Consider the following 26,464-nt stretch of genomic DNA (forward strand, 5'->3'; position numbering starts at 1 on the left):
AACGGATATTGAATCGTCTGACTGCTAGAGTTTATTCGTTATTAAGCGTTCTTTATATTAACTTATGGCACACACCAAGGCGAAGGGCTTGGTGCTACTAAACATTCCACCAGGAACAAAATTGTTCTGTTAACTTGTAATTTCTACAGAAAACTTAAAAAGCTGCCAAAAAGATGAAAAAAAATAAAACAATTAACCAAAAAAGAAAAAAACCCTAATGATGAATATTGTTATAAAATGATGCAACGCATCAGGACGTCGCAATTGGTTCTGCCAACTTCCACACTCTAAAACCAGTTCCATCGCCGGTGAAAAAAAGGCCACCAGGGCCTACCTCAATGGCACGAATCTCCTCCTTGGCAAAAATTTTACCCCTCTCGGAGAACCTTCAATTCGTAAGGAAAGAAAAAACAATGTTTCCATGATAGGACCCAAAATGGTTAAACAAAAAATAGATGTGCACCAAGATAAAAGCAAGTCTCCATTAAAACTTACGAGGGCAGATCGTACAGCCGGACAGAATTGTCATTGCATGCGCACAGCAAGACAGGCTTGGACTCTGAGTCATGCATTCCACGAAGATTAAGCAGACCCTAGAAAGAGTAGCCAACAGTTCAAGTGTTAAACATTTCACAAGATCCTAGGAAATACAATTAAAACGCTGAAAGACAGAATTGGAACCATTTAGGATTGTATTTTTACTCGAAAATCTACCTACAATGCACATAATACTTCTAACAGAACCACTCTCCCAAAATAATTAAAAACTTATTCTGTCGGGTGCACTAAACCATGAGATAGACAACACCTTCCCCGTTACTATCTCTTTCATTTAAGACACAAAAAAAAAAAAAAAAATCCCCAAAGCATTTGCATTTTGCACTAGAGTGGACAAATCTAAACTTTGATGATGATCTATATCTAGAATAGACGCATGGATATTGAAGATCAAGCTATCTTGACTACAAAAAATCCAAGAAACTTTTAGAACCAGACCTGACTACACAAATTAAATTTAATCCTGCACGTAATCATCTTACAATCTACATCCAACTTTTTCAAGTAGAAGTCAAAGCTCCAAATACAACTTGTCTTGATTAAGAGCAAACTTCCTACACCATGGCTTTTAATACCACCTGAAGTTAATAAATATTCCTAAGGCAGTTTTTATGGTGACATAAAAATTTAAATAAATCACTTGTTTATTCACGTGTTATTCACGTGTCATGTGTTATAAGTGTCATGTGTTATAAATGTCACGTGTCATCAATGACAATATAGTAAAAGATTTTATTAGGTAATCTTGCATTTCCTCTAACAAAACACAAAAATCTTATATTCCCTAAGGTCCAGAAAACCCAAAAACCACACATTTCCCTTCAATATCACTTTCACCGGAATCACTTTCTCTATTGGAATCTAAAAATCCATGAACCAAACACCCCCTAAAAGGAATTCACACTCAGAGAAATTTCAAAAACAAAAAACTTTGGCAAGAAGAATTAGTATCTTCTCTCTCTATTTTTCATTTTTTTTTCCTATACCTCTAAATTACTGTTTTCAGCATAGAAGAGAAACTTACACCAAAGAACATTGGTGGAACCATCAAGACTCAAACAGATCCTGGCTAAATTAACCAAAAACCAGAAAGCATCAGCTAGAAAAGCAAGTTGATACAAACTAAAAGCCTCTCAAAATCAACTATCCTCTTCTCCATTCCCAACATTCTCCGAAAACCTTTTCCCCATAAGGTAACTTGAACAACTCAAATACAGAGCACGGAAACCTCTCTAACTCACCAAAACTCACCAAACAAAGCTAAGTAGCATTTTCTTCCCTCAATCACCGTCGTCATATTCAATAACCACCATCAAAGCTTCATTCTCCATTTTTTTATTCACTGTCACCTTTAACAACTTACATAAACCACAACCAAAAGACCGTCGATGACCTCCTCTCCTCTACATTCAGTTTTTCCTTCTACTCTGTCCTCAAATCCCTTTCCTTCTAACAACTAATTGCATTAAATCAAAATAAAGCATGTGTAATGTCTTAATGAAACAACATACATGATCTTCATTGTGAGTGTATGTTACTTGCAAGTTTCCATTTTCAGTAGCTACCCACACCTGGACAAAAATAAAAAAAAATTCAAACAACTTTACCTTTAATGGCAGGAAAAAGTAACAAAATAAAAATGATACAAATAACCATAAAATAGCACTAACCTTTATTGTTTGGTCCAATGAAGAAGATAAAAGAAATTGTTCCCAGCATAGCAAGGACATAACAACATTAGTGTGCTCTGTCAGAGTCTGTAGACATTGCAAAGTTTCCAGACTCCAGACCTAGAAGAAAATAACTAATATGTTAGTAAAAATTATAATCCTTTTAAGAAAAAAGGAAATAAAGGAATAACACCAAAACATACTATTAATTGGTGATTTGAAACTACAAAGTTTCTCAACAGCAATATCAAATACTTGGAAGACTAAAACTACCTAACCTTTATAGAATGGTCCATTGAACCAGAGTATAGTCTATTAGCTCCAACAACTAATGATACAACTGCAAGGGTATGACCTTTAAGTGATACTGCTGGTTCGAAGTTGTTGGTGACAGCATTAAATTTCCATGCCAATATGGTCCCATTCTGCAGAAAACAGATATTGATTCCTGAGTATCGGGAATAGAGTGCTAGGGAAAAAGAGAGATGGTAGTCCATCAAATGACATAAGCATGTTCCCAGAGTGAGATTCATCGAGCACAAATATCAACTTGGACTCCTCAAAAATCTAGGGCTCTTTTGAAAGCTTAGGTTCATCTTATTACAGTTCTTTCAAGGTAAGTGGCAATTTTATGAGAAGATCATTGTCAGACCACCTAAAAGAACATGCCTCAATTTCATGAATTGTTGTTGCACAATAATATGGCAGAGCCCATAGCAGAAAACATGATGATTAAAGGTGACTGACCATACATACTGAACAAGGAATTTTAAATAAAATAAGAAAATAAGAACAATGTACAAATATTTAAAACATTACCTGTGTACCAGCGAAGAGCAAATCATTACCCACAACCATAGCATAAACTTGCCCAACAGGTCCGCTAAGACTCAGCTCTAGGTTAGTTTGGGTGTTCCATGCCTGCAAAATGATCATTGTTAAAGTAATGGTAAAAACATCATTCTTCTAAGTTGAAATGAGATAACAATATAAAAAAGAAGAAACATCTGGTAGGGAATTTGCCTCAATTCTTACCTTGACAATATTCGGTATACCAACAAACAGCCAAGGACCTTCACTGATCATGCAACCCACTTCACCACTAAGAGGAATCACACCCATACACTACATAAAAGGTCACAGAGAATTCATCAGACAAAAACATAATAACTAAGAGGATTTACCTAAATGATGATTGCTGTTGAAAACTAGCACATGAAGACTGTTAGGCAGTAATTTCCATCTATAAGTGACTTCTTTTACTTTCATATCATAATAATTAGATGGTAATCTGCATTATCCGTTGGATTTTTAGCAATTTAGTGATTTTATTAGCATTAATTAAGTTACCTGATTATGCATACGTACACTTCCAACAAGCAATTGCCTCTTGGCATCTTTCTCTTCAATAATTTGATCACACATGATAACATAGAAAATTTCATAACAGTATTATGGAGATTTCTGTTCTTGCAATTGATTAAAGTCTCATGCTTAATCAAGTCCTGACACATAGTTGGTATTGATTAAAGTCTCATGCTTAAACAAATTAAGCACAACCTGACCAGAGTTGGTATCCCAAGCTCTCACAGTCTCATCTTTACTCCCGGTATAGAGCTTATCCATACCCGCTGGCAATGCAATTCCACTAACAACCTGTCCACAAATAAACCCGTCATCATCATCAGAGTCACATACTCCCAAGAATTAACACCACAAACAAAAAAAAAAAAAAAGTAAAGAAACTTACTTTTTGGTGCCCATCAAGGTGATTCAACATGGTAAAACTTTCCCCTAAACTCCAAGAATGTAAGAACCTACACTTATCTCCGTAATTACAGTTCCCTTGCACCCAATAATTACAAATTTTCTCCGTTTTTCTAACCACTTTATTAGGCCCCATTCTCCCCCAGCTATTATTATGATTATTATTGAAGTTCGGGCCTCGTCTTGGGGCCGGGCCCGAGAATCCAGAATCATCGGCGAAACGTTTGGGGGCACCCGATCCGTTAGCGGTGATGGGGCCCGAAGAATGAGGCAGTTCGCTGTGCAAGAAAGGGCATGGGAAACGGGTACACTTACCGGCCCGCCAATGGTAACAAACTTTCTGGTGTTTGGAGGAGTCTGTTGGGGCGGCAGATGGAGATCCGAGTCGGTTGAAGACGCGTCTGTTGCCGCCGTCTAAATCCATAATCGCCTATCTTTTTGGTCTCAGTAACAATCGATTGAATAGAAGAAGCTTCAGTGATGATGCACCAATTGAAAGGGAAAAAGAAAGAGAACGGTTTTAGAGAAGGAATAGGAGTGCTGCCTGCGGCCTGTTTGTTTTGTTGGTCCGTGGGAGAGAGGAGGAAAAAGGCAGCAGTGCAGAAAGGAAGCAAGGAGGAACCAACATCGTGTTAGCTTTACATATATACAAATAGAGAGAGAGAGAGAGAGAGAGAGAGAGAAACAACCTTTTATAATTTTATTGGGTTACCCCGGCGGCGATTCGGTGGCGTCACAACTTGTTGCCTGAACAACTACAAGCCTTGCTAAAGAGCCTGAAAGGAACTAGTACAACTAGTGGACTAGATTAAGGAACACGCACGCCCAATAATTGGACCCAGCCTATTTTCCTCCCTGACTTGGCCCAATTTTTTTATTTTTTCAAATACTTTATCAATGGATGACGCACCTATAAATTTGATCTAATTTCCAAATATCGTCATGATGATTTTTTTTTCAAAGGAAAAATATTTTTATGGATTCCCATAGAAAAAAAGAAAAGGCTACCGTCTAAAATTGAAAGAGTAAAAGAAAAAGTCCAATTTTTAGTAAAAGAGAAAATTCGAATGATGTTAAACCTTATACATACCAACCTCGAAATTTAGAGGGTTTGATTTTTCCTTTTACTTTTCAATATATTTTTAATCACTATTCAAAGTATGATTTCCATAATTCATTAATAAATCTTACACATGTTATAGCAACAATAACTGAATTTAGAAAAAAAAAAAAAAGTAGAAGAGAGCTCAATCCAAAATTGGAACCTTAAAATGTATTTGATATATAAAATTATGAAAAATTAAATTAAATAATATTATGAATAAAATTAAATTAAATAATATTATCATATCTTATGTTTGATGTTTACAAAAATTATGATAAAATAATTTATTTATTGATCAAAATTATTTTTTATATAATTTAAATTATTAATATTATTTTTAAAAATATAATAAAACATAAAATTAAATCTCATAAATTAAAAATAATTCTTTTTACTTTAAAAAAATTAAATCATTTTATATAAAAAATAATTAATCATCTTTATAATTTTATAAAAAAATATACAAATCAAATATAATATAAAATATTATAATAACCCTATATTATTCATAATTTTATATACTAAATATGACTTTCCATTATCAATCTAATGGTAAGATTTTGTGAGTAATTATTACTTATGCTTCATTTGAACGTGCTTAATTGTTTTAGGATCCATTTGGATCCTTGTTTCATGCTAGTGAGGTGCAGTCGGAAAGTCCTACCGCAGCACTGTAATGCTCTTTGGTTAACATAAATAAGCCACTACAGTCTTTTCAATGGCATCGTACTTCTGATTTGAGACTGTAGCCTTAAGATCTAACAAAAAACTTCTATGTTTTCGCCACTATCCCTCTTTCTCTTTTTAATCTTTTTTTTTTTTAATTTATATTCTAATTATTTATTTAAAGTATTAAATAAACTTATAGAATTACATAAAAAACAAATAAATAACAAAAATTTTAAATAAAGACACAAATAAATATATTTGTACATATAAGTAATTACACAGATAATTTTATATATAAGTAATTATATATAACGAATAGTTACAACATTATAAATCCACAAACACAAACATTATATATTATAAATTTTAATTATTTATTAATTTCAAAAATATCAAACATATCTTATAAATTTTATTATATATAAACTTTAATCACATATTTTTTATGATTATTTTTCATTTCCACTATCTTTCATATCCCCATTACTATTACATTTACATTTAAACACATATTTCATTATTAATTTTAATCTTGTCATTATAATATCCAATCTCACCCACATCATCGTTGTCATTTTTAATTTCAGTAAAGCCTATCGCATCACTCATTCAAATAGATACCTTAAAGGCAATAACTCCAATGACCTTGTTTTAAATAGAATAAAAAATCTCATATCTCGACAGGTAAAAGACTGCAAGTCTACAATTTAGTCATCACTTAATCCATATAGATAGGATGAAGCCTGTTACTTCTCAGGCTTTACAGAATGGTTACGTTTATATCTCTTGTTTTCATCAGAAATTTCCTTCTCCTTTCAATTCTATCTATTTAGCAGTGAAGAGGTCACAACAAAGGGTCTCAGCCAGTATCCTCCTAGAAAAGAACAATGCATTTCGGATAATCCAATTCTAATAATCGGTTTAAGGAAACATACATACTAATGAATTAATTATAAGAATCATCTCCCTAGCATGGTCACACACAAAATTCAAGTGTCACAAAATATTGCCTAAGCATGCTACAAAGAGAGACAAGATTATGCGTTACGCCTTCCATCTTTTTTTTTTTTTTTTTTAATTCGAGACTACTAAGATGGTACAGGCCGATAGAATATGTAAGAGAAGATTCAAGAATTGTATTGACATCAGAATGAATCCTTTACAATCATTCCTCATACTAAATATTCTCCCACAGATAGAAACTCAACTGGGTTGTAATTAATCCCATCGTTAAGGCCCGTACAACAAATCCTGGTATTAACGAACTTAATAAAAATGTAAAACAACATACATTAGATGGGCTGGCACTATTGGACTCAAGAGCTACTAAGCCCATTTCCTATTTTAATTGATTCGGCCTATAACATAAGATTTGAACCTGATTGCTGGAATTAAGAGTTGAGAATTGCTACTTGAGAAATTAAAGAGCAGGCACCATCAAGGACGGTGAAACTAGAAGACCAGTTAATAAATCTTCCTAAAGAGACACATCAAGACTCGTGACAAAGTAGCGCTTGCTCATAAACCAAAGCCTAAACAACCTAAGGTACCAAAAAAAATGTAGTAAAATATCAACTTCCAAGATTGATCAAGAGTACCATCATAATAGTAAATAGACCACCCAAGCTTGTCTATTCGGGAAGATTAGGGTTAGGGGCTACCTCAAGATCAACAACAAATAATGCAACAAGGTTGGTCATATCATGTATAAAATGGTTACGAAGAGGGCATGCACAGAAAAATGTCATTAATCTCTAATGGAGACTAGAGAAACAAAATTTTGGAACTTGGGAACATGATATGCCAAAAGGATTCTTACAATATTAGTTGGCACAGTATTAAATAAATAATGCAAAGCTAGTTGGAATATTTATTCCAAACTACCCACGTCTTATAGCATCATGCAGCATCCTCTAAGCAGTTTATGCCTCCAATGGTATATATCTTTATATAGCTTTATCTTTCACAGTTTCAAGAACAGAAAGGAAGTAGAATTATGCCAACACAAATTAGCTACTGCAGAACTACTACTGCAGTTTCTCCAAGTAAGCAAACCGAACAGGAAAAGATCACATCCAATTCAGCATGAAAGTTACCATGGGGAGAGACGTATGCCTGGGTCACCAAGTTACAAGCTTTTCAACATAACAATTAGGATAATACATCAACACATTAATAATTTTTGGCATGAGAGTTTGCTTCACCAACATGCAAGCAGAAGACAGTTTACATACATACAGCAACAAGAAAAGAAGCATAGGGGAACTTAGAACAAATCAGAAGGGAAGAAAATAAATAGGTAGCTTCGAAACTGGGAAAAAGAGGATGTGACAGAAGAATAAGGCAAAATATATATTAGAAAATATACATTATAGGAAAATTGAAAGGTTTATAAACTATTACTAAGAATTAATGATCATAGCAAGCATCAAGACAACTGGATATAATCAACTGGCAAGCTTAAAAGCATCAATGAAGAGTCCATGGTGAAACCAATCCTCAAATTGTTGAGAAGAGCAAAAGGGAAGGTTACCTTTGGACGGCTGTAATAAAACCTTGTAACATACTCTATCAGAAGCACACATAGTACTGTTGCAATCACATCATTGACTCATAAAGCTCCAAAGGATAGAGAGATTGTTTGTGCAGCATAAAAACCTCTCAACAAGGGGATTCCACAAAAAGTGCCTTTCTAGAAGGACTTTGAAAGTAATGCCTAGAGATATCTGGCACAAGCCTTGTGATGTCAACTAGTCTTTGAGGACCTCCATTCTCTTGCACGGCATGGATGTTAAGAAACCCAAGTGATGATCATGAAATAAAAGACTTTCCACATAAAGTCTAGTTTGAGGATTCAAACCAAAATTGCAGAGGCTTGCGAACATCAAACTCATACATGCCGTTTATAATTCCTTTGTCAAAAGGGTTAGTCAGAATGCCACTTCTCGAAAAAACAGGTAAAGAAAAAAATTGAAGGTGAAACACTGGATAGCAGAAAAAACAAACCAGAATGAAATTACTAGAAAAAGAGAAGGAAACTGTGTATACACCGTTTTTTTTTTTTTTGTATATCAGTGACATAATTATGTCTTGTATCATTTTCAACAAAAGCAGCCATAGTCTGAGTGGTTTGCAAGCATCCATTGGCGTGCATGGTTCAGTAGGACAGTCTACAGCATTACAATGTTAAGCAAATTTGTGTTCACATCTAATGAGATCCTTCAAGTCATAAGGAGTAGTTCAATTCAAATCTAGGCAAAAACAAAACATTGTTATCGTTAACCTAAATGCTCACGTAATCTAGCTAACTCTTTTCTCCTTTTCAACTCATAACTCATTAGCAAACAAAATACTCGTCTAACTATAAAACACTTTTACTCTACTTTGGCAAAATTCAATTAATTTCTTCTCCAACAAATAACAGAACAAAAGGGTCAAGGACAAAAACCCATATCCCTAATCACATCTACACCCTATTACACAACTTGACCTAATTTCAAACTTGAGCATAAGAAAAAAATCTATTCTCGAATGTCAAAATTGGGTCATACAGCTGCTTATGATGAACTTTGCTTAAACAAACTTTCCAGCAATGATCAAACAATAATAGAACAAATACCAAAATTCCCATTTCCAGAAGGTTGAATGCTCATCTTATGCAACCAACTTAGATTTAAAAAAAGAAAAAAAAAAAAAAAAAGAAATCTTGAAGGCCTTCATATGATTAACTAAGTCCTGGTTAAAGAGTATTTACCTCGAACTGAAACCCCGAGATTCACCAACTCCATTTTTGCAAATATGGCTCCTTTTAGAAAAATAAAGAGGGATTTTTTAGGGAAATTAGTGACGGAGAATTGGATAGGATTTAGCGATGGAAATGAATCTTACATCTCATTAGAGAGAAAGGCGAAACGTTTCAGGTTGGTAGATGTCAACCCGCCGTTTAACGGGACTTGCGTAAATTGACTATATTCGCATTTTAGTAAAAATATCATAATTAAACTAAAACTTGAGGTCCGAGGTAAGAGAGTTTCTCTTTCCATTTAAAAAAACAGAATCGAACAATGGACAAAAAAAAAGAAGTAACCAACAGTGATACCCCAAAGATAGGAGTATTTAATTTGATTAATTGATGGATTATTAAATTAATTTTGCTTAATTATTAAAATAAATGTTTAAACTTTTTTATTTTTCATTAATCTGATTAAAAATAAAATTAATCCAAATTTTAATTAAAATGTAATACAATTTATATATAAAATTATAAATAATAAACTTACTCATTTCTACTTAAAGTTTTTAATTTAATTCTTCGATATTTAAATATTTTTATTAGATAATTTTATTTAATTTATTTTAAATAAAAATTTTAAAACATAATTTAACATATTATTACTAAATTAAGATCCGTACGATACATGAAATAATTTTACCTATTTATTATAAATATACACATACAAATTAATTTCTTTCAAATTTTATAATATATATAAAATTTATATATACTAACTGTTATAAAAATAAAATTTTTGAAAAAAGTAAAAAGGAAAATGATATGTCTTTCATTAAAATCATTTTTATTTACAACAATATTTATACACTTGAAAGATTATATCAAATAAAAATAAAGTATCTCTTTCTTTAAAAATAAAAACATATATATTATTAAATGATGAATTAAATAATAAAAGAAGTATTAACATACTTTTACTTTTGTAATATTATCAAATTGATGTATAAAATATGAAAAATATTAAAAGATATGTAATAAAAGAAAAAAATTGAAAAAAAACCATTTTTCATAAGAACAAAATTGAAACAATAACAAAATATATCTTGAAAAAAATTATATATCAAAAATAAATTACAAAAGTAATAACATATATATTGGAAAAAGTTGCAAATTGAAAAAAAATAAAAAATTGATATAATACATTACATTTATAGTCTTAAATTTGTAGAATAATTTTTTAGTGACAATTAAAATTGAATAGATAATTTTTAAATTATTTTTTTAATTTAAAAAGGATATAATAAGTAATAAAGATGAAATTAATATTTTACGTATATTTCAAATATAAATTTGATAATTAAAGTTGATATGGATATAATCCTTTTGATAAACTTATTATTTAAAGATTTAGTATGAAAATTTGTTTGAATTTTAGTCTTATGTAAATTTTTTAGAATTTTTTATTAATTCAAATCAAAATAAAAAAAGTTATTAAAAGATTTGATGAACTTAATTGTTATAATTTTTAAATATGTTAGAAAGATTTTGACAATTAAATAATTTTTAAAAAAGGTTATTTGATGAATAACTAAAATTATTTATTATGAAAATATAATCCATATTTCAGATTTTTAATTTTAAAAAATATATCTCTAAATTGATTTTATTTTCAATTATAATTTGAATAATTTTGATATTTGAATAAATTTAATATTATTTAATTTGTAATAATAATAAAAAAAACTATCCTACTATTTTAAAAAACTATTCTATATGTCATTCAAAAATAATATCCATATAGCATCCATGTGATAAATCTTTTGAAGTGCCAATGTATGTTGTAATATATATATATATATATATATAATTTTTAGCGTTACTATATACTATGTTGAAAATATTTGACTATATTTATAATTTTTACTTGTAATACAACCTTTAAGATATTTTTAAAGGTATATTTGATGGATAAAGATAATTTTTTTCAGTTGAAAAAAAAGCTTTGAATAATTAAAAAATTTTCAAATAAATACATCTTAAAAAGGATTTGGATAACCAATGATTTGTAAATATATTTATTTAATCCATAAATAAAAAATAAGAATCAATTTTACTTATTTAAATAAAATCTTACAAAAATAATAATTTTATCTATTTAATTATTTTAAATCTAAATTTATTTTTCATTTATATTTTGGAATTTTTAAATAATTCAATTATTTTTTAAATATATTTTTTTATAAATAATCTAAAATTAAAAAATATCTTATGTATTATTATAAAGAGAAATTTTGAAAAATTTTTTACTTGTCGAAAAGAAAAGTTAAAATAATTTTATCTATTTAAATATGTATGAATACATATAAATTGTTATTCTTTCTAAAATTATATTTAAATTATTAAAACATATATATCAGATATATTATAAGAAAATTAAAATTTTGAAAAACTAAAAATAAATAATTTTCTAATATATATTAAATATTAATAGTTAAAATAATAAAATAAAATTCTTCAAATTTAAACCCAACACTCACACCAATTAGTAAACAGCCAATGGTTATAAGTTCAACATTCATGGCAATACCATTGAAAATTGAGCCTGCAAAGAAAGCAAGGCCTCCAAAACATACGAAAGCTTTTCGTCCAAAAATCCTTGTTACCATTGAAGTAACGAAGCAATCTACCAAAGTAGCAGAGGGAAGAGGTGAACAGGGTCAATAGCTAGCTATTAAATTTGTAATACTCGCTCTCATGTTTGGTTTCATCATTCATTGTTTTGTATACGGAAGGGAACAACTTTTGCAAGAATTGTTCAATTGAGGTCACCCTTCCTGTAAAGATTACAAAAAATTCAATTCAAGATCCTGAAAATATTTTCAAAAGAGATGAAAAAACCATGAATTTGATACAAATCTAATTTTCCAAGATCATAAAGGAAGAGAATTGAAATTTTCTTATATTTTCAAAGATTAATTGAATGAACCTTACATTATTTTTTAAAATAACAAAAATATTGTTGAATGATAAATTCAATAATAATAAAAATATATTAGCATATTTTTAATTTTGTGATCTTGATTAAATTGCTAAACAAAATAAGAAAAAAGATAAGAAATGTTTATCAAAATACAAAAAAGAAAAAAGAAAAATTATTTTTTATAAGAACAATAAAATATATTGTGCATGTATTATGTACCTTTGTGAATTAATCAAATTACTGAAAAAATATAAAAAAGATTAGGAGCCTATATTTAAAATAGAAAAAGAATTAAATGTATGTAATTGACCTGGAAAATTGGAAACCAAAAGTAAGAGAAACAACAATATCAACAGAAGCAAAACCCAATTATATAAATTCACACAAAGAATACCTCTAGTGCCCAAATCTCTCTCTCAGTCTCATATTAATAGAGAGATATTATGCAGCAATCATTAAACGCCAAATGCTCAAGTGCAGCATCTTTGAATAGTTAGTACTATAAGAATTAACAATCAAACTGATTAGTTCATTACAGCAAAAAAGAGAGTCTGTAGTTGATCATCCAAGTCATAAGAGCACACGGGTGTTGCGAAGGCCTGCTAAAAATAATGTTTGAATTGCCTGTAGTGGAGCTAGCAGCCTTGCACTAAAGAATTCTAGCACGTTCTGCACCCTTAATTGCCACGATTTCTCAGCAAAAAAACACATTAGTTGTAGCCTTCTCAAAAAACAAAGATGTGGGTGGGAATTTGAGATACGTTAAAATGAAAAATATATATCATGATTGATATAGCAGTCAAGATTTCAAAGAGATGGAACAATTTTGGAATCTTGAGTTAGAGGGTTGGCAGTCTAATTCTAACGTTTGGCTGACATTAATGGTGCTTTGCTTTTAGATAGAGAAGCACAAAAAATTGCACAATAGAAATGATGGCGATCATAACAGAAGGCAACAGTTAAAGGATGAAGGGGAGACTTTGAAATGATTTTTTTTTTTTTTTGAGTGATTGGAGCCAAGTTAAGGGTGTAGTGTGACAGAAGCCATGTCATTAAGTTTGAAAACTTGTTTTTGCTTGAGAAGATAACTCGCTATCTTTGGAAAGACGAGTAGACTTTTACTTATACTCAGTCTACGCCCCACTGATACACTTTCTTTAAATAGGGGCTAAGACAGGCTAGCTGAAAGAGGAGAGGAAGGGGCTTGAGATACTCATGTTCTTCCAAACTGACTTGCCCTTGCTTACTTGCTTACTCTTAAAGATGTTTAGAAAGAAGACAGTCGCCCTCTTTGCTATGTTTCTAGATAGAGAAAATATGAGTATATTAACATCTATAAGGAAGCGATTCAAGCCATCATAGAGTTTGATTCCGTGTATCACAGAAAGCCTTAATAGAAGGAAGGTGCATTTCATGGTTTGTTAAATGTGACAGAGATGGGGTGATATATGAAAGAAGGGAATTTTATTTGAATTTAAATTAATTTTTCATTTAAATTTTAAAAATTTGAGATAATTCAATAATTTTTTAAATATATTTTTTTGATAGATAATTTAAAATTAATAAGTAATTTATGTGTTATTATAAAGAAAAATTTTAAAATTTTTTTTATTTATAAAAAAGAGAAATTGTCCATAGGATCCACATCTACAAATTTTATTTAATAATTATATATGTTGTAATATAATATATATAATTAGATTAATAACAAAATTAATCAAACTCGGTCAGTTAATTTTTAAATTAAAAAATTTAATTTAGTTAATAAAAATAAAATAATTTAAAATAATTTCATTCAAAAGTAATTAAACCAACTGAATAAACACTCGTACCTCAAAGCCTTACAGCAATGTTTCAACTCTTCATCCTTCCCTTTGAGAAAAATCCTCAAAAACAAACTTAAAAAAAAAAAAAAAAAGAGCTCACAGAGAGAGGTCTGTCGGGGGGAGCTTTCTATCACTGCTCCAATGGACTTCTTCTTCTTCTGTGGTGTTCTTTCTCTCTCTTCATCTTACCCAGGTTTGTTTCTCTCTATATAATCTTTGTAGTACCTTTTGTATGTGTTTTTTGGATGTTTGAATTTGAAAAGTGGGCTTTTGTTTCTCTGTTTGTGGGAAAGGGACCATTTTGGATCGGGGGATGCTTTGTTTTGAGGTAAAATTTGATGGATTTGGGTTGAATTATGGTTTTGTTTTGTGATTTTCTGGCCTTTAATCATAGGGAGTATTGGTGCTTTTGAGGTGTTGAGGTGATTTTGTTTGCAATGGCTGGTTCTTTTAGGTGATTAGGGTTTTCAATGGGTGATTTTTTTCTTGAGGTTTTAGTATAATAGTGTTAGTTTATTTTCTTATATGATGTTAGAATGTGATTCATTTTCTTCTTTGAGCTTGGATTAAAGTTTGTTGAGCTAACCAAATATATTAATGGAATGATGGTTTTTCTCAAATTGCACTTGCACGGTATTATAGTTTCCAGCGTAATCCACAAAGAATGCCTTTTTTGGAAGCTGAATTAAAGTGCTTGATTAAAATCTGACAATTTTAATTGTTTTACAGATCCAGGTAATCTTATGAGAACTAAGGTGAATCCTTAGCTGTGCGTTTAAGATTATGATGTTTTGTGGCCCACTATTCACATTTTAAAACCATGCTGTCATGATTTCTGGTATCGTGTTCTTCAAGGTAAGTGTTGCTGTCAAAGATCACAAGTGGCTATGAAAGTCTTATGTTTTAGGAGTCTTGACCTCAACTTTGTGAAGGTTCATGTGAATGGAAAATATGACTAGCTTGGTTTTTGTGGAGACTAATTTTTACAAGCTGCCAAAAACATAGGGTAATAAGCTGGGATTCTGAATCATTTTCGGATTGGTTGGACAGCTAGAAAGTGTTATGGCTGTTGCCAAGAGCAGCAGCATCAGTGAAACTTCAAAGCTGTTTTGTAATTGCTACAAAGTTGCAAGCTTGAGTGAAACAATTTTGGAGACAGACCAGACTGCAAATTTGAAGGATCAATACACTCTTGGGGAGCAATTGGGTTCAGTCAATTTAGTGTTATTAGGTTTTGGTCAGATAATTTGACAAGAGAGGTGATGGCATTATCTAAAGATAGATTAGTAACCTATGATGATGCATGGAGTGTCAAGCTTGAAATTGAAATAATGAGTAGGTTATCAGGGCATCCAAATGTTGTAGATCTCAAGGTTGTTTATGAAGATGAGGACTATGTTCATTTGGTGATGGAGCTTTGTGCAGGAGGGGAGCTTACCACCGGTTTGAGAAGTATGGGCATTTCTCAGAGTCATAAGCTAGAGTTCTCTTTAAGTATATGATGCAAGTGGTCCTATATTGTCATGAAACTAGGGTTGGCCATAGAGGTTTAAAGCCAAAGAATATCCTCTTAGCCACAAAAGCCTCATCATCACCAATTAAACTAGCAGATTTTAGTCTTGCAACGCATATTGAGCCTGGTAGAGTCATCAATTTCTTCTTTCCCTTTCTCTAACCAAGAACATTTTTCTCATGGTGCTTGCTTACTTCCTCAAAAATTTTGAAGTTCCTATTTTTTTAAAACTATTTTGGCTTTTGTTACCGACAGGGCAGCATTTGCATGGAACTGTTGAGAGTCCATTTTATACGGCACCTGAGGTTTTGGCAGGATGATATAATCAGGCTGCTGATGTTTGGAGTGCCGGGGTAATTCTGTACATACTTCTTAGTGGGACACCCCCATTTGAGGTGCGATTGAAACACTTTATGAGTTTAACCGCATCAATTTTTGCATTTGGATAACATGGGTCAGTGCGGTTGGTGTTTATCAACTGCACTTAATCCCAAGTTTGTGGTGAAAATTTCCAAACTCACTTCAGCATTTATTTTCAAAAATATCCCTATCTAAGTTTTTTTGTTTCTTTTTTATCCTTAAAAGTGTAGTGCAAGGACAAAAATATTTCCGTCATTTAATGCATTATTTATTATTAAAAATAAATAGATAAAAATAGTTTTTAATACTTAAAATTTTATTATTATTTTAATATAACTTAATATATGTTGAATAAATTTTTAATATATTAAATATTAATTAATATTAAAATATAAATAAAAAATAATTTGTTAGTTTTTTTTAAACTAATATCTTTAATAGTCATTTGTTCTTTTTATTATAATTCATTTTATCGCTACCGTTACTTTTACATCCAAACACATATCTTACCACTAATTTTAACTCACCGTTACAATATTTAATCTCATTACTACAGTAATTAATCTCATTTCTATTATTGTTTTTAATCTCATCGAAAATAAAAATCTTATCATCCATCCAAATGAACCCTAAGTCATGGATATTTGATTCTGTGAGGGCAGCAGATCTGCAGTTCCCGTCAGATCCTGGGGATTGCATTTCTGATTCTGCAAAGAATTTAGTCAGGGGAATGCTCAATACAGATCCTTTTCAAGGACTCTGCTCTGTAGGTTTTAGGTAGGTTGGAAATTCACCACTTGTTTGTAAATTAATTGGGGCATGCAGATGGTGTTGGAATAGTAGTTTAATCATTTTCTTTAGTGCCTAATAAAGTAAACAGAAATACGTATAACGGATAGGCCAATCTCATCATTTGCTAATATAACACTAGAACAGTTCAAGGGAACCAAATTAAGATGGTGTAAACTGGGCTGGAATATTCAAAATTCTTTCCTAATTCATATAAGCTGACAATAAATGTGATTACTCTTTCTGTATAATATCGTCCATTATGAGCATGATCCACGACTGTTCAAATCGGCCCCTTCTCTTAATGTCATGTATGGAAGAAGGCAAAGTTTTTAAGTGGCTGCTGTATTAAAGGAATTTGTAATTTCTCAATGCAATTCATGTTGGAACTGTGCTTTTACCATAGCCATAATTCTTGGAATTCCAACGGCTTCTATACTAGCTTTCTTAAATTGAATAAACTAACCTATTTGGCTGACTGGTATAGGTAGGCCACTAGGCCTCAAGAAGTTACTTCAGGGTGTCCCTTTCTTTCCTGTTACTGGAATTGCCCCCTTCTCAAGAAGCTTAACTTTCAATCATCTTTTTTTCAGATCAATTATGGATGGAGAATGATGAATCTTCTCATGAAGAATCAAGCGAGCTTGTATACCAAAGTTGGGGAGAGTGGGAGTTTGGTAGTGGCTCATTCTCTTTGTCTAGGGATCAGGATATCAGCTTTGGTGCTGGATCGCACATCATTTATGATTCTGCACTAACATGCATATCATCACTTTCTTCTTTCTTGGTGGAGCCATCTATTCCTTACTTTGCATCGGGTGGATTTTCTTTCCGGAGCAGTAATTCTGATACCTTAGAATTTTCTTCCCGTGTTCCCTTAATGCCAAGTTTTGCTTTCTTCAGTCCTAGTTCTGTGGTTGAACAAAAGAGCTGCAAATTAGATTTATCAACCAACATTACCTGGATGGAGAGAATTCATGGAGGTAATTTGTCTTACAAATCTTTATATTAAGATTTGTTCTCATACATTTGGTATCTGAAATTATGTTTTCCATCATCTTGCAGATGCAGGCTTGGATAAGCTGCTTATATTGCCAGATTCATGTACTTGCTGTGGGCCCAAGGCTAGAGACATTGAGGCCAAGACAGCGGAATTTAGAAGGACGGGGATCAAGTGGGTTTAGGATGTTGGCCTTTCACGGCAAGAGGAACCAGACCATTGGTCATGGTGGGCGAGAACAACTTGATTTCTTGTTGTCTGAATCAGTTATCCGATGGGCATCATGCACAAATCTCACAACTGACACATCCCTCAGGTCATCCCTTGTGTGTTGATGTGTCAGTGTGAGTCAGGATAGTTCTAATGGAGGTCAATATTTGCAGAAACTGAATTTCTATGTAAAAGTTATTATAGCTAATTCTTGTATTAGCTAGTGTTGTGTGTCCATATTTCTGATTCCCGTTGCTTAGCACCAGCTTCAAGTGAGTGGTATTGAGAGTTATGTCACTCGGAGTTCCGCTTCTAGCTTTTTCACTAGTAGATACTATAGGTAGGAAGAGAGTAACAAGATGTGGCTGCTGGGGTTTTACTTCGTATATAAAGGTATAGCGTGAAGTTTTCCTGGTAACATATTTTGGCATTGTAAAAGCAACAAGTGTAATATTATGTATCCTTTTTCCCTTGTTATGTTTTCTGAGTCCCATTTGTTGAGTTTATTGTCATTAGGTAGGTTAATAGGTGCCATAATATTCTCTTATTCATGCCAATCCATCGAAGTTGTGGATACCAATGAAAACTACTTTAAAAACAGAAAAAGGAAACGAAAAGAAACAAAATCTGAAAGGCGAACTTCTATTAGGAGGGTCGCTTTGATGGGAATTTCTATTTGCAATTTGATAATAGAGTAATTGTAACAATTACCTGAACAAAATGATGGTCTGGTGGATAACATTGGCAATTAACGTATCATATGTTGGGTTGATATTTTGTACCAATATTTGTGATGGCCTGGAAAGAGGTGTAGTTAAAAAGGGGCAATGGAGAGCACTCACTCTGCTATTCCTTACCGTCCATCCAAACATAGTCATAATCCGGTTCGATTTCCAGTTATTTTGGCCAAACTCTGAATGTTTCAGCAACTTTGACACCGAGCTCTGTCAAATTCTTCACGTTATTGTCCTAAAATCAAATTCTTCACGCTCCCATTGATCATAAATTTTGAAAATGTAAACATTTAATTCAGTGCCAACTTGCCTCACAAATCACCATCATTGCATCAAATGGACGAAATTTCACCATGTACCATGATTTTTGCATAGCGTAAAAGATGAGGTCCCAACCGTCTAACAAAAACCAACCTCACATTGTGATATACTCGATTCATCCATTAAAATAAAATAATTAGTGCTTTTGGTTATTCCACATGGATTAGCTGATCATGGTTCTATCGCAAGAATACGTGTGCTACTCTTCTTTCACTTTCTAGTCCTCAAAACAAACACAGCTAGCTTTCCATTCCCAACACAATTGGGTTGTAAAATGATTTCCTTGGAACCTCCAATCTTATGCCAGGTCCCACCAAGAAAACCAAGTTTTTGAACGAAAACTGTTGCCTTCTCTTCTTACGTATCAAACAGAGGCGAAGCTGTTTCCACCACGTCCAAATCCATTGAAACCCAACTGCCAAAGACTGATGTCTGCAGTGTTAGCTTCAAGACTCTGGGAGCTTGCCAGCTTGTAATTTCCAGATATCCTGACTTTGAGTACAATGCGGAAGGGGGAACAGGAACAGGAACTGGTTCAAAAATCACAGACGCCAAGCAACTTTCAGCTAGTTTTGCACCGGATATTCCACTGACAAGTGCAACAACCAAGTTACTGGGATTGCCATTGCCACCGTTGTTGAAGATTGACATCGTTCCTGAGCTCTTTCAAGGGAATATCAACCAAGAATCTGTCAAGGCAAGCTATGCTTACTTAAAGTAATATTAATTGGTTGGGGTAGCATCTGTTGACCCTATCGATATTTTCTTCATGAATTATTTTCTTGGTCTTCTCACTGAATGCCTTGCCAAACTGAATGTTGTCATCACCTTATCTAATTCTTCTTGAAAGCATGCAACTTTCACTACAGAAAAACAATGTCGTTACTTCTTACAATTTTACTCGTTAATATATCAATTGTAAGAGCATTTCTCTTAAAAAAAATTATACAATGCTCAACAAAACTCGGGTTACTTGTAACCTTCATTTGTTTTCTGTTTTGAGTAAAATCCAGTCTCGCATCGAATCTCATTGCCCAACCTTTGATCACGACATCTGGGCCTCCAATAATAACTTTGCCTATAAGTTGGATAAGTTTATTGGCATGAAAGTCAGTGCTACTAGTCGCTTTTTTGGTTATTCCACTAGTCTAGACAAGATCTTCCTCTTCTCTTCAATCTTCTTCGTTTGGGAAATGATATCAATGGAACTCAATATTATTCAAATGCAAGCCTTTGGGTGCCAACTAATGATGGATATTGCCCCTTTCTAGCTAGCCATTCAAAATGGGTCTCCGGGTCTGATATATGGCCACTAGAAAAAAGAGCAATTTGGTTGGCATTCTGAACTGTGCTTAATCTATGAGCAATCACTAATGTTGTTCTGCCTTTCATTAGATAATCCAAAGCATCCTGGACCAACCGCTCACTAACTGCATGCAAAGCATTTGTTGCCTGCAACAACAAAATAATAAAAAAAGCATGCATTTAAATATTTATGCTTGCTGGATGGAAATGGGGTTACATAATATCTCAAAAAATAATTGTTGAGGGTATTTGGTGGTTAAAAAGACATAGTATACTTTTTTTCTCATTAGAAGCCTTCAACAGATAATCAAGGGTAATTTTGACATTTGTACCAAGTGCCATGTTAGCTCGGCCATGTTCTTATTGTCCCTTGATGGCTCCCTATCTCTTATCTATAAATACGAATGTCCCGACATTGTTAAGGCAAGTTCAATCTACTTATAATTCCTTTTACTACTCTTTTTTCGACCTCACTCGTTCTGACTTGCACATTGGAGTGCAAATATAGGAAACACTCTTTGCCTTTGTTCCTAACCGTTCTTTTCTTCTACCTTTCCAAGAATACCTTTGGATCAAAGCTCGACACAAACATTTGGCATGCCAAGTAGGGGACCTTTTCTGCTTACTAGCCGAGTGCAAAACAATACCACCTAAGAAGAGAACTTTAGAGGAAAGAGAGACAGCCATCCCGGCTGGAATGAAAATGCATAATAGCCAACACTTAGATCGACCTGCCACATCACAAACTAGCCCAACCATGGAAGAATTCCAGGCTTTGGCCGAGCAAATACAGGTCCTTAAGTAGATATTGCAAACCATAACCCCACCACAAGCTTTGAAAGTGCCTGACCTAATCAACCCTGGTTGAGAAACTACAATAAGATAGCCAAGCTACAAAAATATGGAAGCATCATTGGCCTTTAGAGAATAAGAGCACAATACCCTAATTCACCATTACCCCAATCGTAACTCAACACATGCCACAACCCAAAAATCCAAACAAACAAATTTAAAACCCCAACCAAACAAGGACCTAGAAGTAATGATTTAGGCTATGAAGAAAGAGTTGAAAAAAAAAATAATGGCCTTTGAGGACGAGCTTAAATTTCTGGTGACTTCGTCTTTTATTGAAGAGATTGACAAAGTCATACCTCCCAAAAAGTTCATAATGCCGACCTTAGAAACCTACGACAATACTTCTAACCCCTTTGATCATTAGAAACTTTATAAGACAAACATGATGATGTAGGGTGCAAGCAAAGCTTTGATGTGTAAGGGCCTTACTACTACTTTGAAAGGCATAGCTCGATCCTGGTACAGTAGCTTGGAACCAAGGTCAATTACAACATTTCAAGAACTCAACCACTCTTTCTTGTCTCAATTTGTAAGTAGTCGAAGAATGAAGAAGATAATTTTATGTTTGATGTCGATCCACCAAGGTTGTAATGAATCTTTAAAGAGCTACGTCATGCGTTTTAATGTAAAAGCTTTGTAGGTAAAAGACTTGGAGCAAACAACCATTGTAACCACCATAACAAGTGGACTAAAAGATAGAAAGTACCACTTGAATTGACCTTATCACTATAGCCACCTAAGACTTTGGCCGATATCCTATTTATAGTTAAAAAGTATATAAATGTCAAAGCTACAATGAGAAATAATCGAGTTGAGATAGGCTCATCTTCTATCCTCGGTGACCTATGTGAAAGCGGTTCATCCTTCCTCCTTAATCGTAAGAAAAATAATAATTTCTATGATCCTCTCCTAAAAGCAAGATGACATAAGGCTAGAAGCCCTAGTGGAGAAAGGAGCTACATTGAGCTGAATATTTCCTAAAAGAGGATTCTGATGCAAATTAAAAGAAATCCCAAGCTCAAATGGCTAAATCCATTAAGATAGAACATAAAGAGAGATCCAACTAAAAGATGTGGTTTTTATAAGGACACAAGCCATAATACTGAAAATTATGTTGACTTAAAAAATGATATCAAAGCTCTGATTAGGATAGGTCAATTGAGAAGCTTTATGGAGTAGTGAATATAAGATTAACCTAGGACGAATTATAGACAAAATCGAAGAGAGCCCACTCAAGGCGAGGAAGGGAGACTACAAAATATAAGTAAAGAAGTTTGTGAAAATAAGTTGAAATGAGAAAAAGGTAAAACTAATAACAACTGGTCAATCACTAGAATGATTAATACGATTACAAGAGATAGCTTAACTTTGGCCAAAAGAAAGTTCAATCTAGGTATGATCATGATCGTGGGTACCTCAATAAAAAAAGAAAAAGATTGAAAAAATAAACTGATCTCATTTAGCCAAAAAATTTGAAAAGAATCTAGCACCAACATAATGATGTCATAGTAATCATAATTGTAGTATATAATTATGTAGTCAAGATAATCTTGTTCGATAATGAAAGCTCAACCAACATCATGTACTATAGTATTATGAAAAAAATAGGAATCAGTGAAAATTAGCTACAACTGATGACTACAACACTAGTGAGATTTAGGAATGAATAGGTACTAGTGAAAGGAATAATCAAGCTATCGATCTCTATTAGGACAGAATCGAGGATAATCATCTCGGTCATAGAATTTATGGTTATGAATGTCCCATTTGCCTACAATATGATATTAAGTAGACCAAACCAATATGTTATACGACTTATAGGCTCAGCTCTTCATCTGAAAGTAAAATTTCCAACACCAAAATGGTTAGAAAGGTTGGGCAAGATTAGTCCATTACATAACAGTGTTATGTCACAATAATAAAAAGAAGACTGAAAGGTAGATTGGCAGTTCGATCAAAACTGAAAGTGCTAAAGAAAGACAAATAATGAAAATCGAAAACAAGTAGGAACTGTCATAACATATAGATTCCTAAATCTATAGCTAGATTTAACAAATGAAGTCATCACTAATCTTTTTTAACTAGGTGTGATTGACCACCTAAGGAATCTATCATCTTAAGGAGCTCCTAAGCTTGACTAAAGGTCCCTAAAAGAATAGATTCATGTCTACTAACCAGAACAGGGTTCAAGAGTTCGGTTACATGTGGGAAGGTTATAGCATCCCCACATGCCTATCCAAAGGATGGTACCATATTATTTCAAATTTATCCTAAGGTCTTGAGTCTAATGGTTTCAAAATTTATGTTAAATATTGGAAATAATTTTTAAGATTTTCTATCAATCTGCTAGAATTCTTAAAAAAAAAATACTTACTCACCTTAAGAGTATTCAAGAATCCCATTTGATATCTTGAAGAGGCTCTGTTGTCAAAAAAAAGTTTATTTATTTTTTTGTCAAAAATATAACTAATTATTCCATAATTTGGGCTAAATTAAAAATATTTTCTCTTTTTGAATTTTTAATTTTTTCACCATTTGGGCATATTTAGAAATTCTTTTTATTATTTTTTTTTGGAAAAAAAATAATATGACAATTATTTTTATTGAAATTTCATTTAAATTATTCTACAATTTGGGACAAATTTAAAGAAAATTTCTCACCTATAGATTTCTTAAAAATTTACCATTTGAAATTTTTAAGAATTTCATCCTTGGATAATTATCAAATATTTTCAACCCAAATTTTTTATTTGAAAAAGAATATAATTATTTGTATTGAAATTTCATCTAAATTATTTCACAATTTGGGCCAAATTTAGAGAAAATTTCTCACTTAAAAATTTCTTAAAAATTTTACTATTTGAAATTTTTAAAAATCTCATCCTTGGGTAATTTGTATTTAATTTAAAATTTTTTTATGTTTTTATGTTTTTTTTAATATTCTAATTTTTTTTATTTTGAAAATAAATATTAATTATTGTTATTGAAACTTTATCTAAATTATTTCACAATTTGGGATAAATTTAGATAAAATTTCTCACTTAAAAATTTTATAGAAATATATCATTTAAAATTTCTATAAATTCCATCATTAGATAATTAATATTTATTTTCAAAATTTATTTTTTTATTTTTTATTTTTTAAAAAATTTAATCATGTAAAAATACCAAAAATAAACACATAAATAAAAATAAATAAAATAAAATAATAAAAAAAACTAAAAAAAAAAATACAAAAAATGCTTGCTTTGTGGCTAAAGCAGCTCAGCTTGAAGGCGCGACTTAGGGGACGTGGCTTGGCTCGTCTCGGCTCGGTTCTAAGGATTGACTGTCAAGCGTAGGTCAAAAGCAGGTTGGCGTTCAGGTCCAGCCACCCAAATGGAAAACGCGCGGATCCTAGGTCTTCTTAAAGGCCAAAATGACGTCGTTTTGATGAAGCTATAAAAGGTTGAATTTAAGCTCTTTCCCTCAGATTTCTCCTTTCTTTTCTCTCTCTTTCCCCTTCTCTTCTCTCATTCTCTTTCTAACTGGATGAACTCTGGTTGAACTTTAATCATATTCTAGGAAAAATCAGTGAAATATGGGTTGGGTCATCGGACGATCGTAAAAAAATTCAACGCTTATCAAAATCTTCATCGAATTCTAGAATTCCTTGTCGAAAAATTCAACCGACGTTGAAAAATTCATCAAAAAATTCAATCGACGTATGAAAATTTTGTCGAAATCTGAAAATTTTTCAAAATTTTCTAAAAATTTTTTTTTATAAAAAAATACCCAAAAAATTTTTTTTTGCTTTCTATTTTTCTTTGTTTTTTCATTTTTGCTCTTTGGTGTTTCTGTTTTCTCTCTACTTCCTGTGTTTCTATTCTGTTTAAGCCTATATTTATAGGCTAAATTATAAGAAAATTTTTGTTTGATTACAAGTCCACAATTTGATGGGATTTCACATATCCCATACTGATTGAGTATATCCAGGATTCTGCCACCAATCGACAGAATCTTCATTTTTTTTAAAATTTATTTATTATTCCTTTTTTAATTTTAATCATTAGTTCTTTAAAAAATAATTAAAATAAAATTTCAGAATAACCAATAAAAAATTTTTGGGCCAACTTGCCCCTCATTGGACCAGGCCCAATGGCTTAGGCTGAAACCCTATTGGACCAGACCCAATGGGCTTGGACCCAGACTAATTAGGGTGTCTACAGTTGTCCCTCTTTGCACATTTCCTAAGTAACATGAATTGTGTAAAGCGTAGACACCCTGCACACGATCATCCCAACACATTCATCTCTTTTTTTTTCATTTTTTTTGAAAAAGTTAAACAAAACTCCTCTAAACAGAGGTTCAATAACTTTGAAACAATAAATGTTTCTCTAAATAGAGGTACACAGCTTTTGAAAAATAAAAATGCTCCTCTAAACAAAGGCACCACAATTTTGGAAAATAAATTGTTCCTCTAAATAGAGGCAACCACAACTTTGAAAAATAAATTGCTCCTCTAAACAGAGACAACCACAACTTTGAAAAATAAATACTCTTTAATGATCATGTCTAAAAGAGTCATAGATCAAATATGATGAAATTTGTAATGGGAACCTAAAGATTCACAATTTGAGTTCGAAAGCTTCAGATTCATAAGAACCATTTAGCTTCACAAGAATTCATTGAAATTTGATTATCAAAACTTCAGTTTCTCAAGAATTCAAATTTGCAAGATCTCAAGATTCGCATTTGCAAATTGCAAGACTCGCATCCAACATTTAAAGATTCTCATTTGAATTTTGGAGATTCATATCCAAAAGTTTAAAGCTTCTTATTCAAGTTCAAAGGTTCATGTTTGGGATTCACATCCAAAAAGTTTGAACTTTGAAGATTCATATTCAAAAGTTTAAAACTTTTCATTCTAGTTCGAAGATTCACATCCGACGAATATTAGGATTTCACACCTCAAAGATCCTTACTTGAAACTCAAAGATTCTCATTTGAGTTCGAAGATTCTCATTTGATAAATTTTGGGTTTCACACCTTAAAGATTCTCATTTGAAACTCAAAGATTCACATTCGAT

The 26,464-nt window shown here is 32.1% G+C and overlaps 1 protein-coding gene, 1 long non-coding RNA gene and 2 pseudogenes across 4 annotated transcripts; 2 read left to right on the forward strand and 2 right to left on the reverse strand.

The window, feature by feature from the left end:
* Window positions 1–30: 30 nt before the first annotated feature.
* LOC111281334 (zinc finger CCCH domain-containing protein 48-like) lies at window positions 31–4,881 on the reverse strand. 2 transcript variants are annotated; one of them, XM_022869064.2, is made up of 10 exons: window positions 4,685–4,878; window positions 3,979–4,546; window positions 3,789–3,884; window positions 3,264–3,353; window positions 3,048–3,149; window positions 2,507–2,653; window positions 2,229–2,348; window positions 2,070–2,129; window positions 496–593; window positions 31–386 (listed from the first exon to the last, which is right to left on the reverse strand). In XM_022869064.2, exons 2-10 carry the CDS (start codon window positions 4,417–4,419, stop codon window positions 251–253), a joined length of 1,290 nt encoding a protein of 429 aa, XP_022724799.2. In that variant the 5' UTR covers window positions 4,420–4,546; window positions 4,685–4,878; the 3' UTR covers window positions 31–250. The 2 variants fall into 2 exon arrangements, with proteins under 2 accessions (XP_022724799.2, XP_089602538.1); XM_089746412.1 differs by lacking the exon at window positions 2,507–2,653 and having other exon boundaries at window positions 4,685–4,881.
* A 3,216-nt stretch (window positions 4,882–8,097) lies between these two features.
* Window positions 8,098–9,841, reverse strand: LOC111281357 (uncharacterized). The gene is made up of 2 exons (XR_016329179.1): window positions 9,524–9,841; window positions 8,098–8,681 (listed from the first exon to the last, which is right to left on the reverse strand). It is a non-coding gene; the product is annotated as an uncharacterized LOC111281357 (long non-coding RNA).
* A 4,420-nt stretch (window positions 9,842–14,261) lies between these two features.
* LOC111288271 (calcium-dependent protein kinase 17-like) lies at window positions 14,262–18,657 on the forward strand (annotated as a pseudogene). Its single transcript, XR_016329182.1, has 6 exons — window positions 14,262–14,501; window positions 15,038–15,948; window positions 16,077–16,216; window positions 16,816–16,951; window positions 17,564–17,953; window positions 18,036–18,657. The product of XR_016329182.1 is annotated as a calcium-dependent protein kinase 17-like (transcript).
* A 732-nt stretch (window positions 18,658–19,389) lies between these two features.
* On the forward strand, window positions 19,390–20,417 carry LOC149514009 (uncharacterized; annotated as a pseudogene).
* The last annotated feature ends 6,047 nt before the right edge of the window (window positions 20,418–26,464 follow it).

Source organism: Durio zibethinus, chromosome 17 (genome assembly GCF_047325235.1).
Source record: "Durio zibethinus cultivar Kanyao isolate XHJ-2024 chromosome 17, ASM4732523v1, whole genome shotgun sequence".
NCBI lineage: Eukaryota > Viridiplantae > Streptophyta > Magnoliopsida > Malvales > Malvaceae > Durio > Durio zibethinus.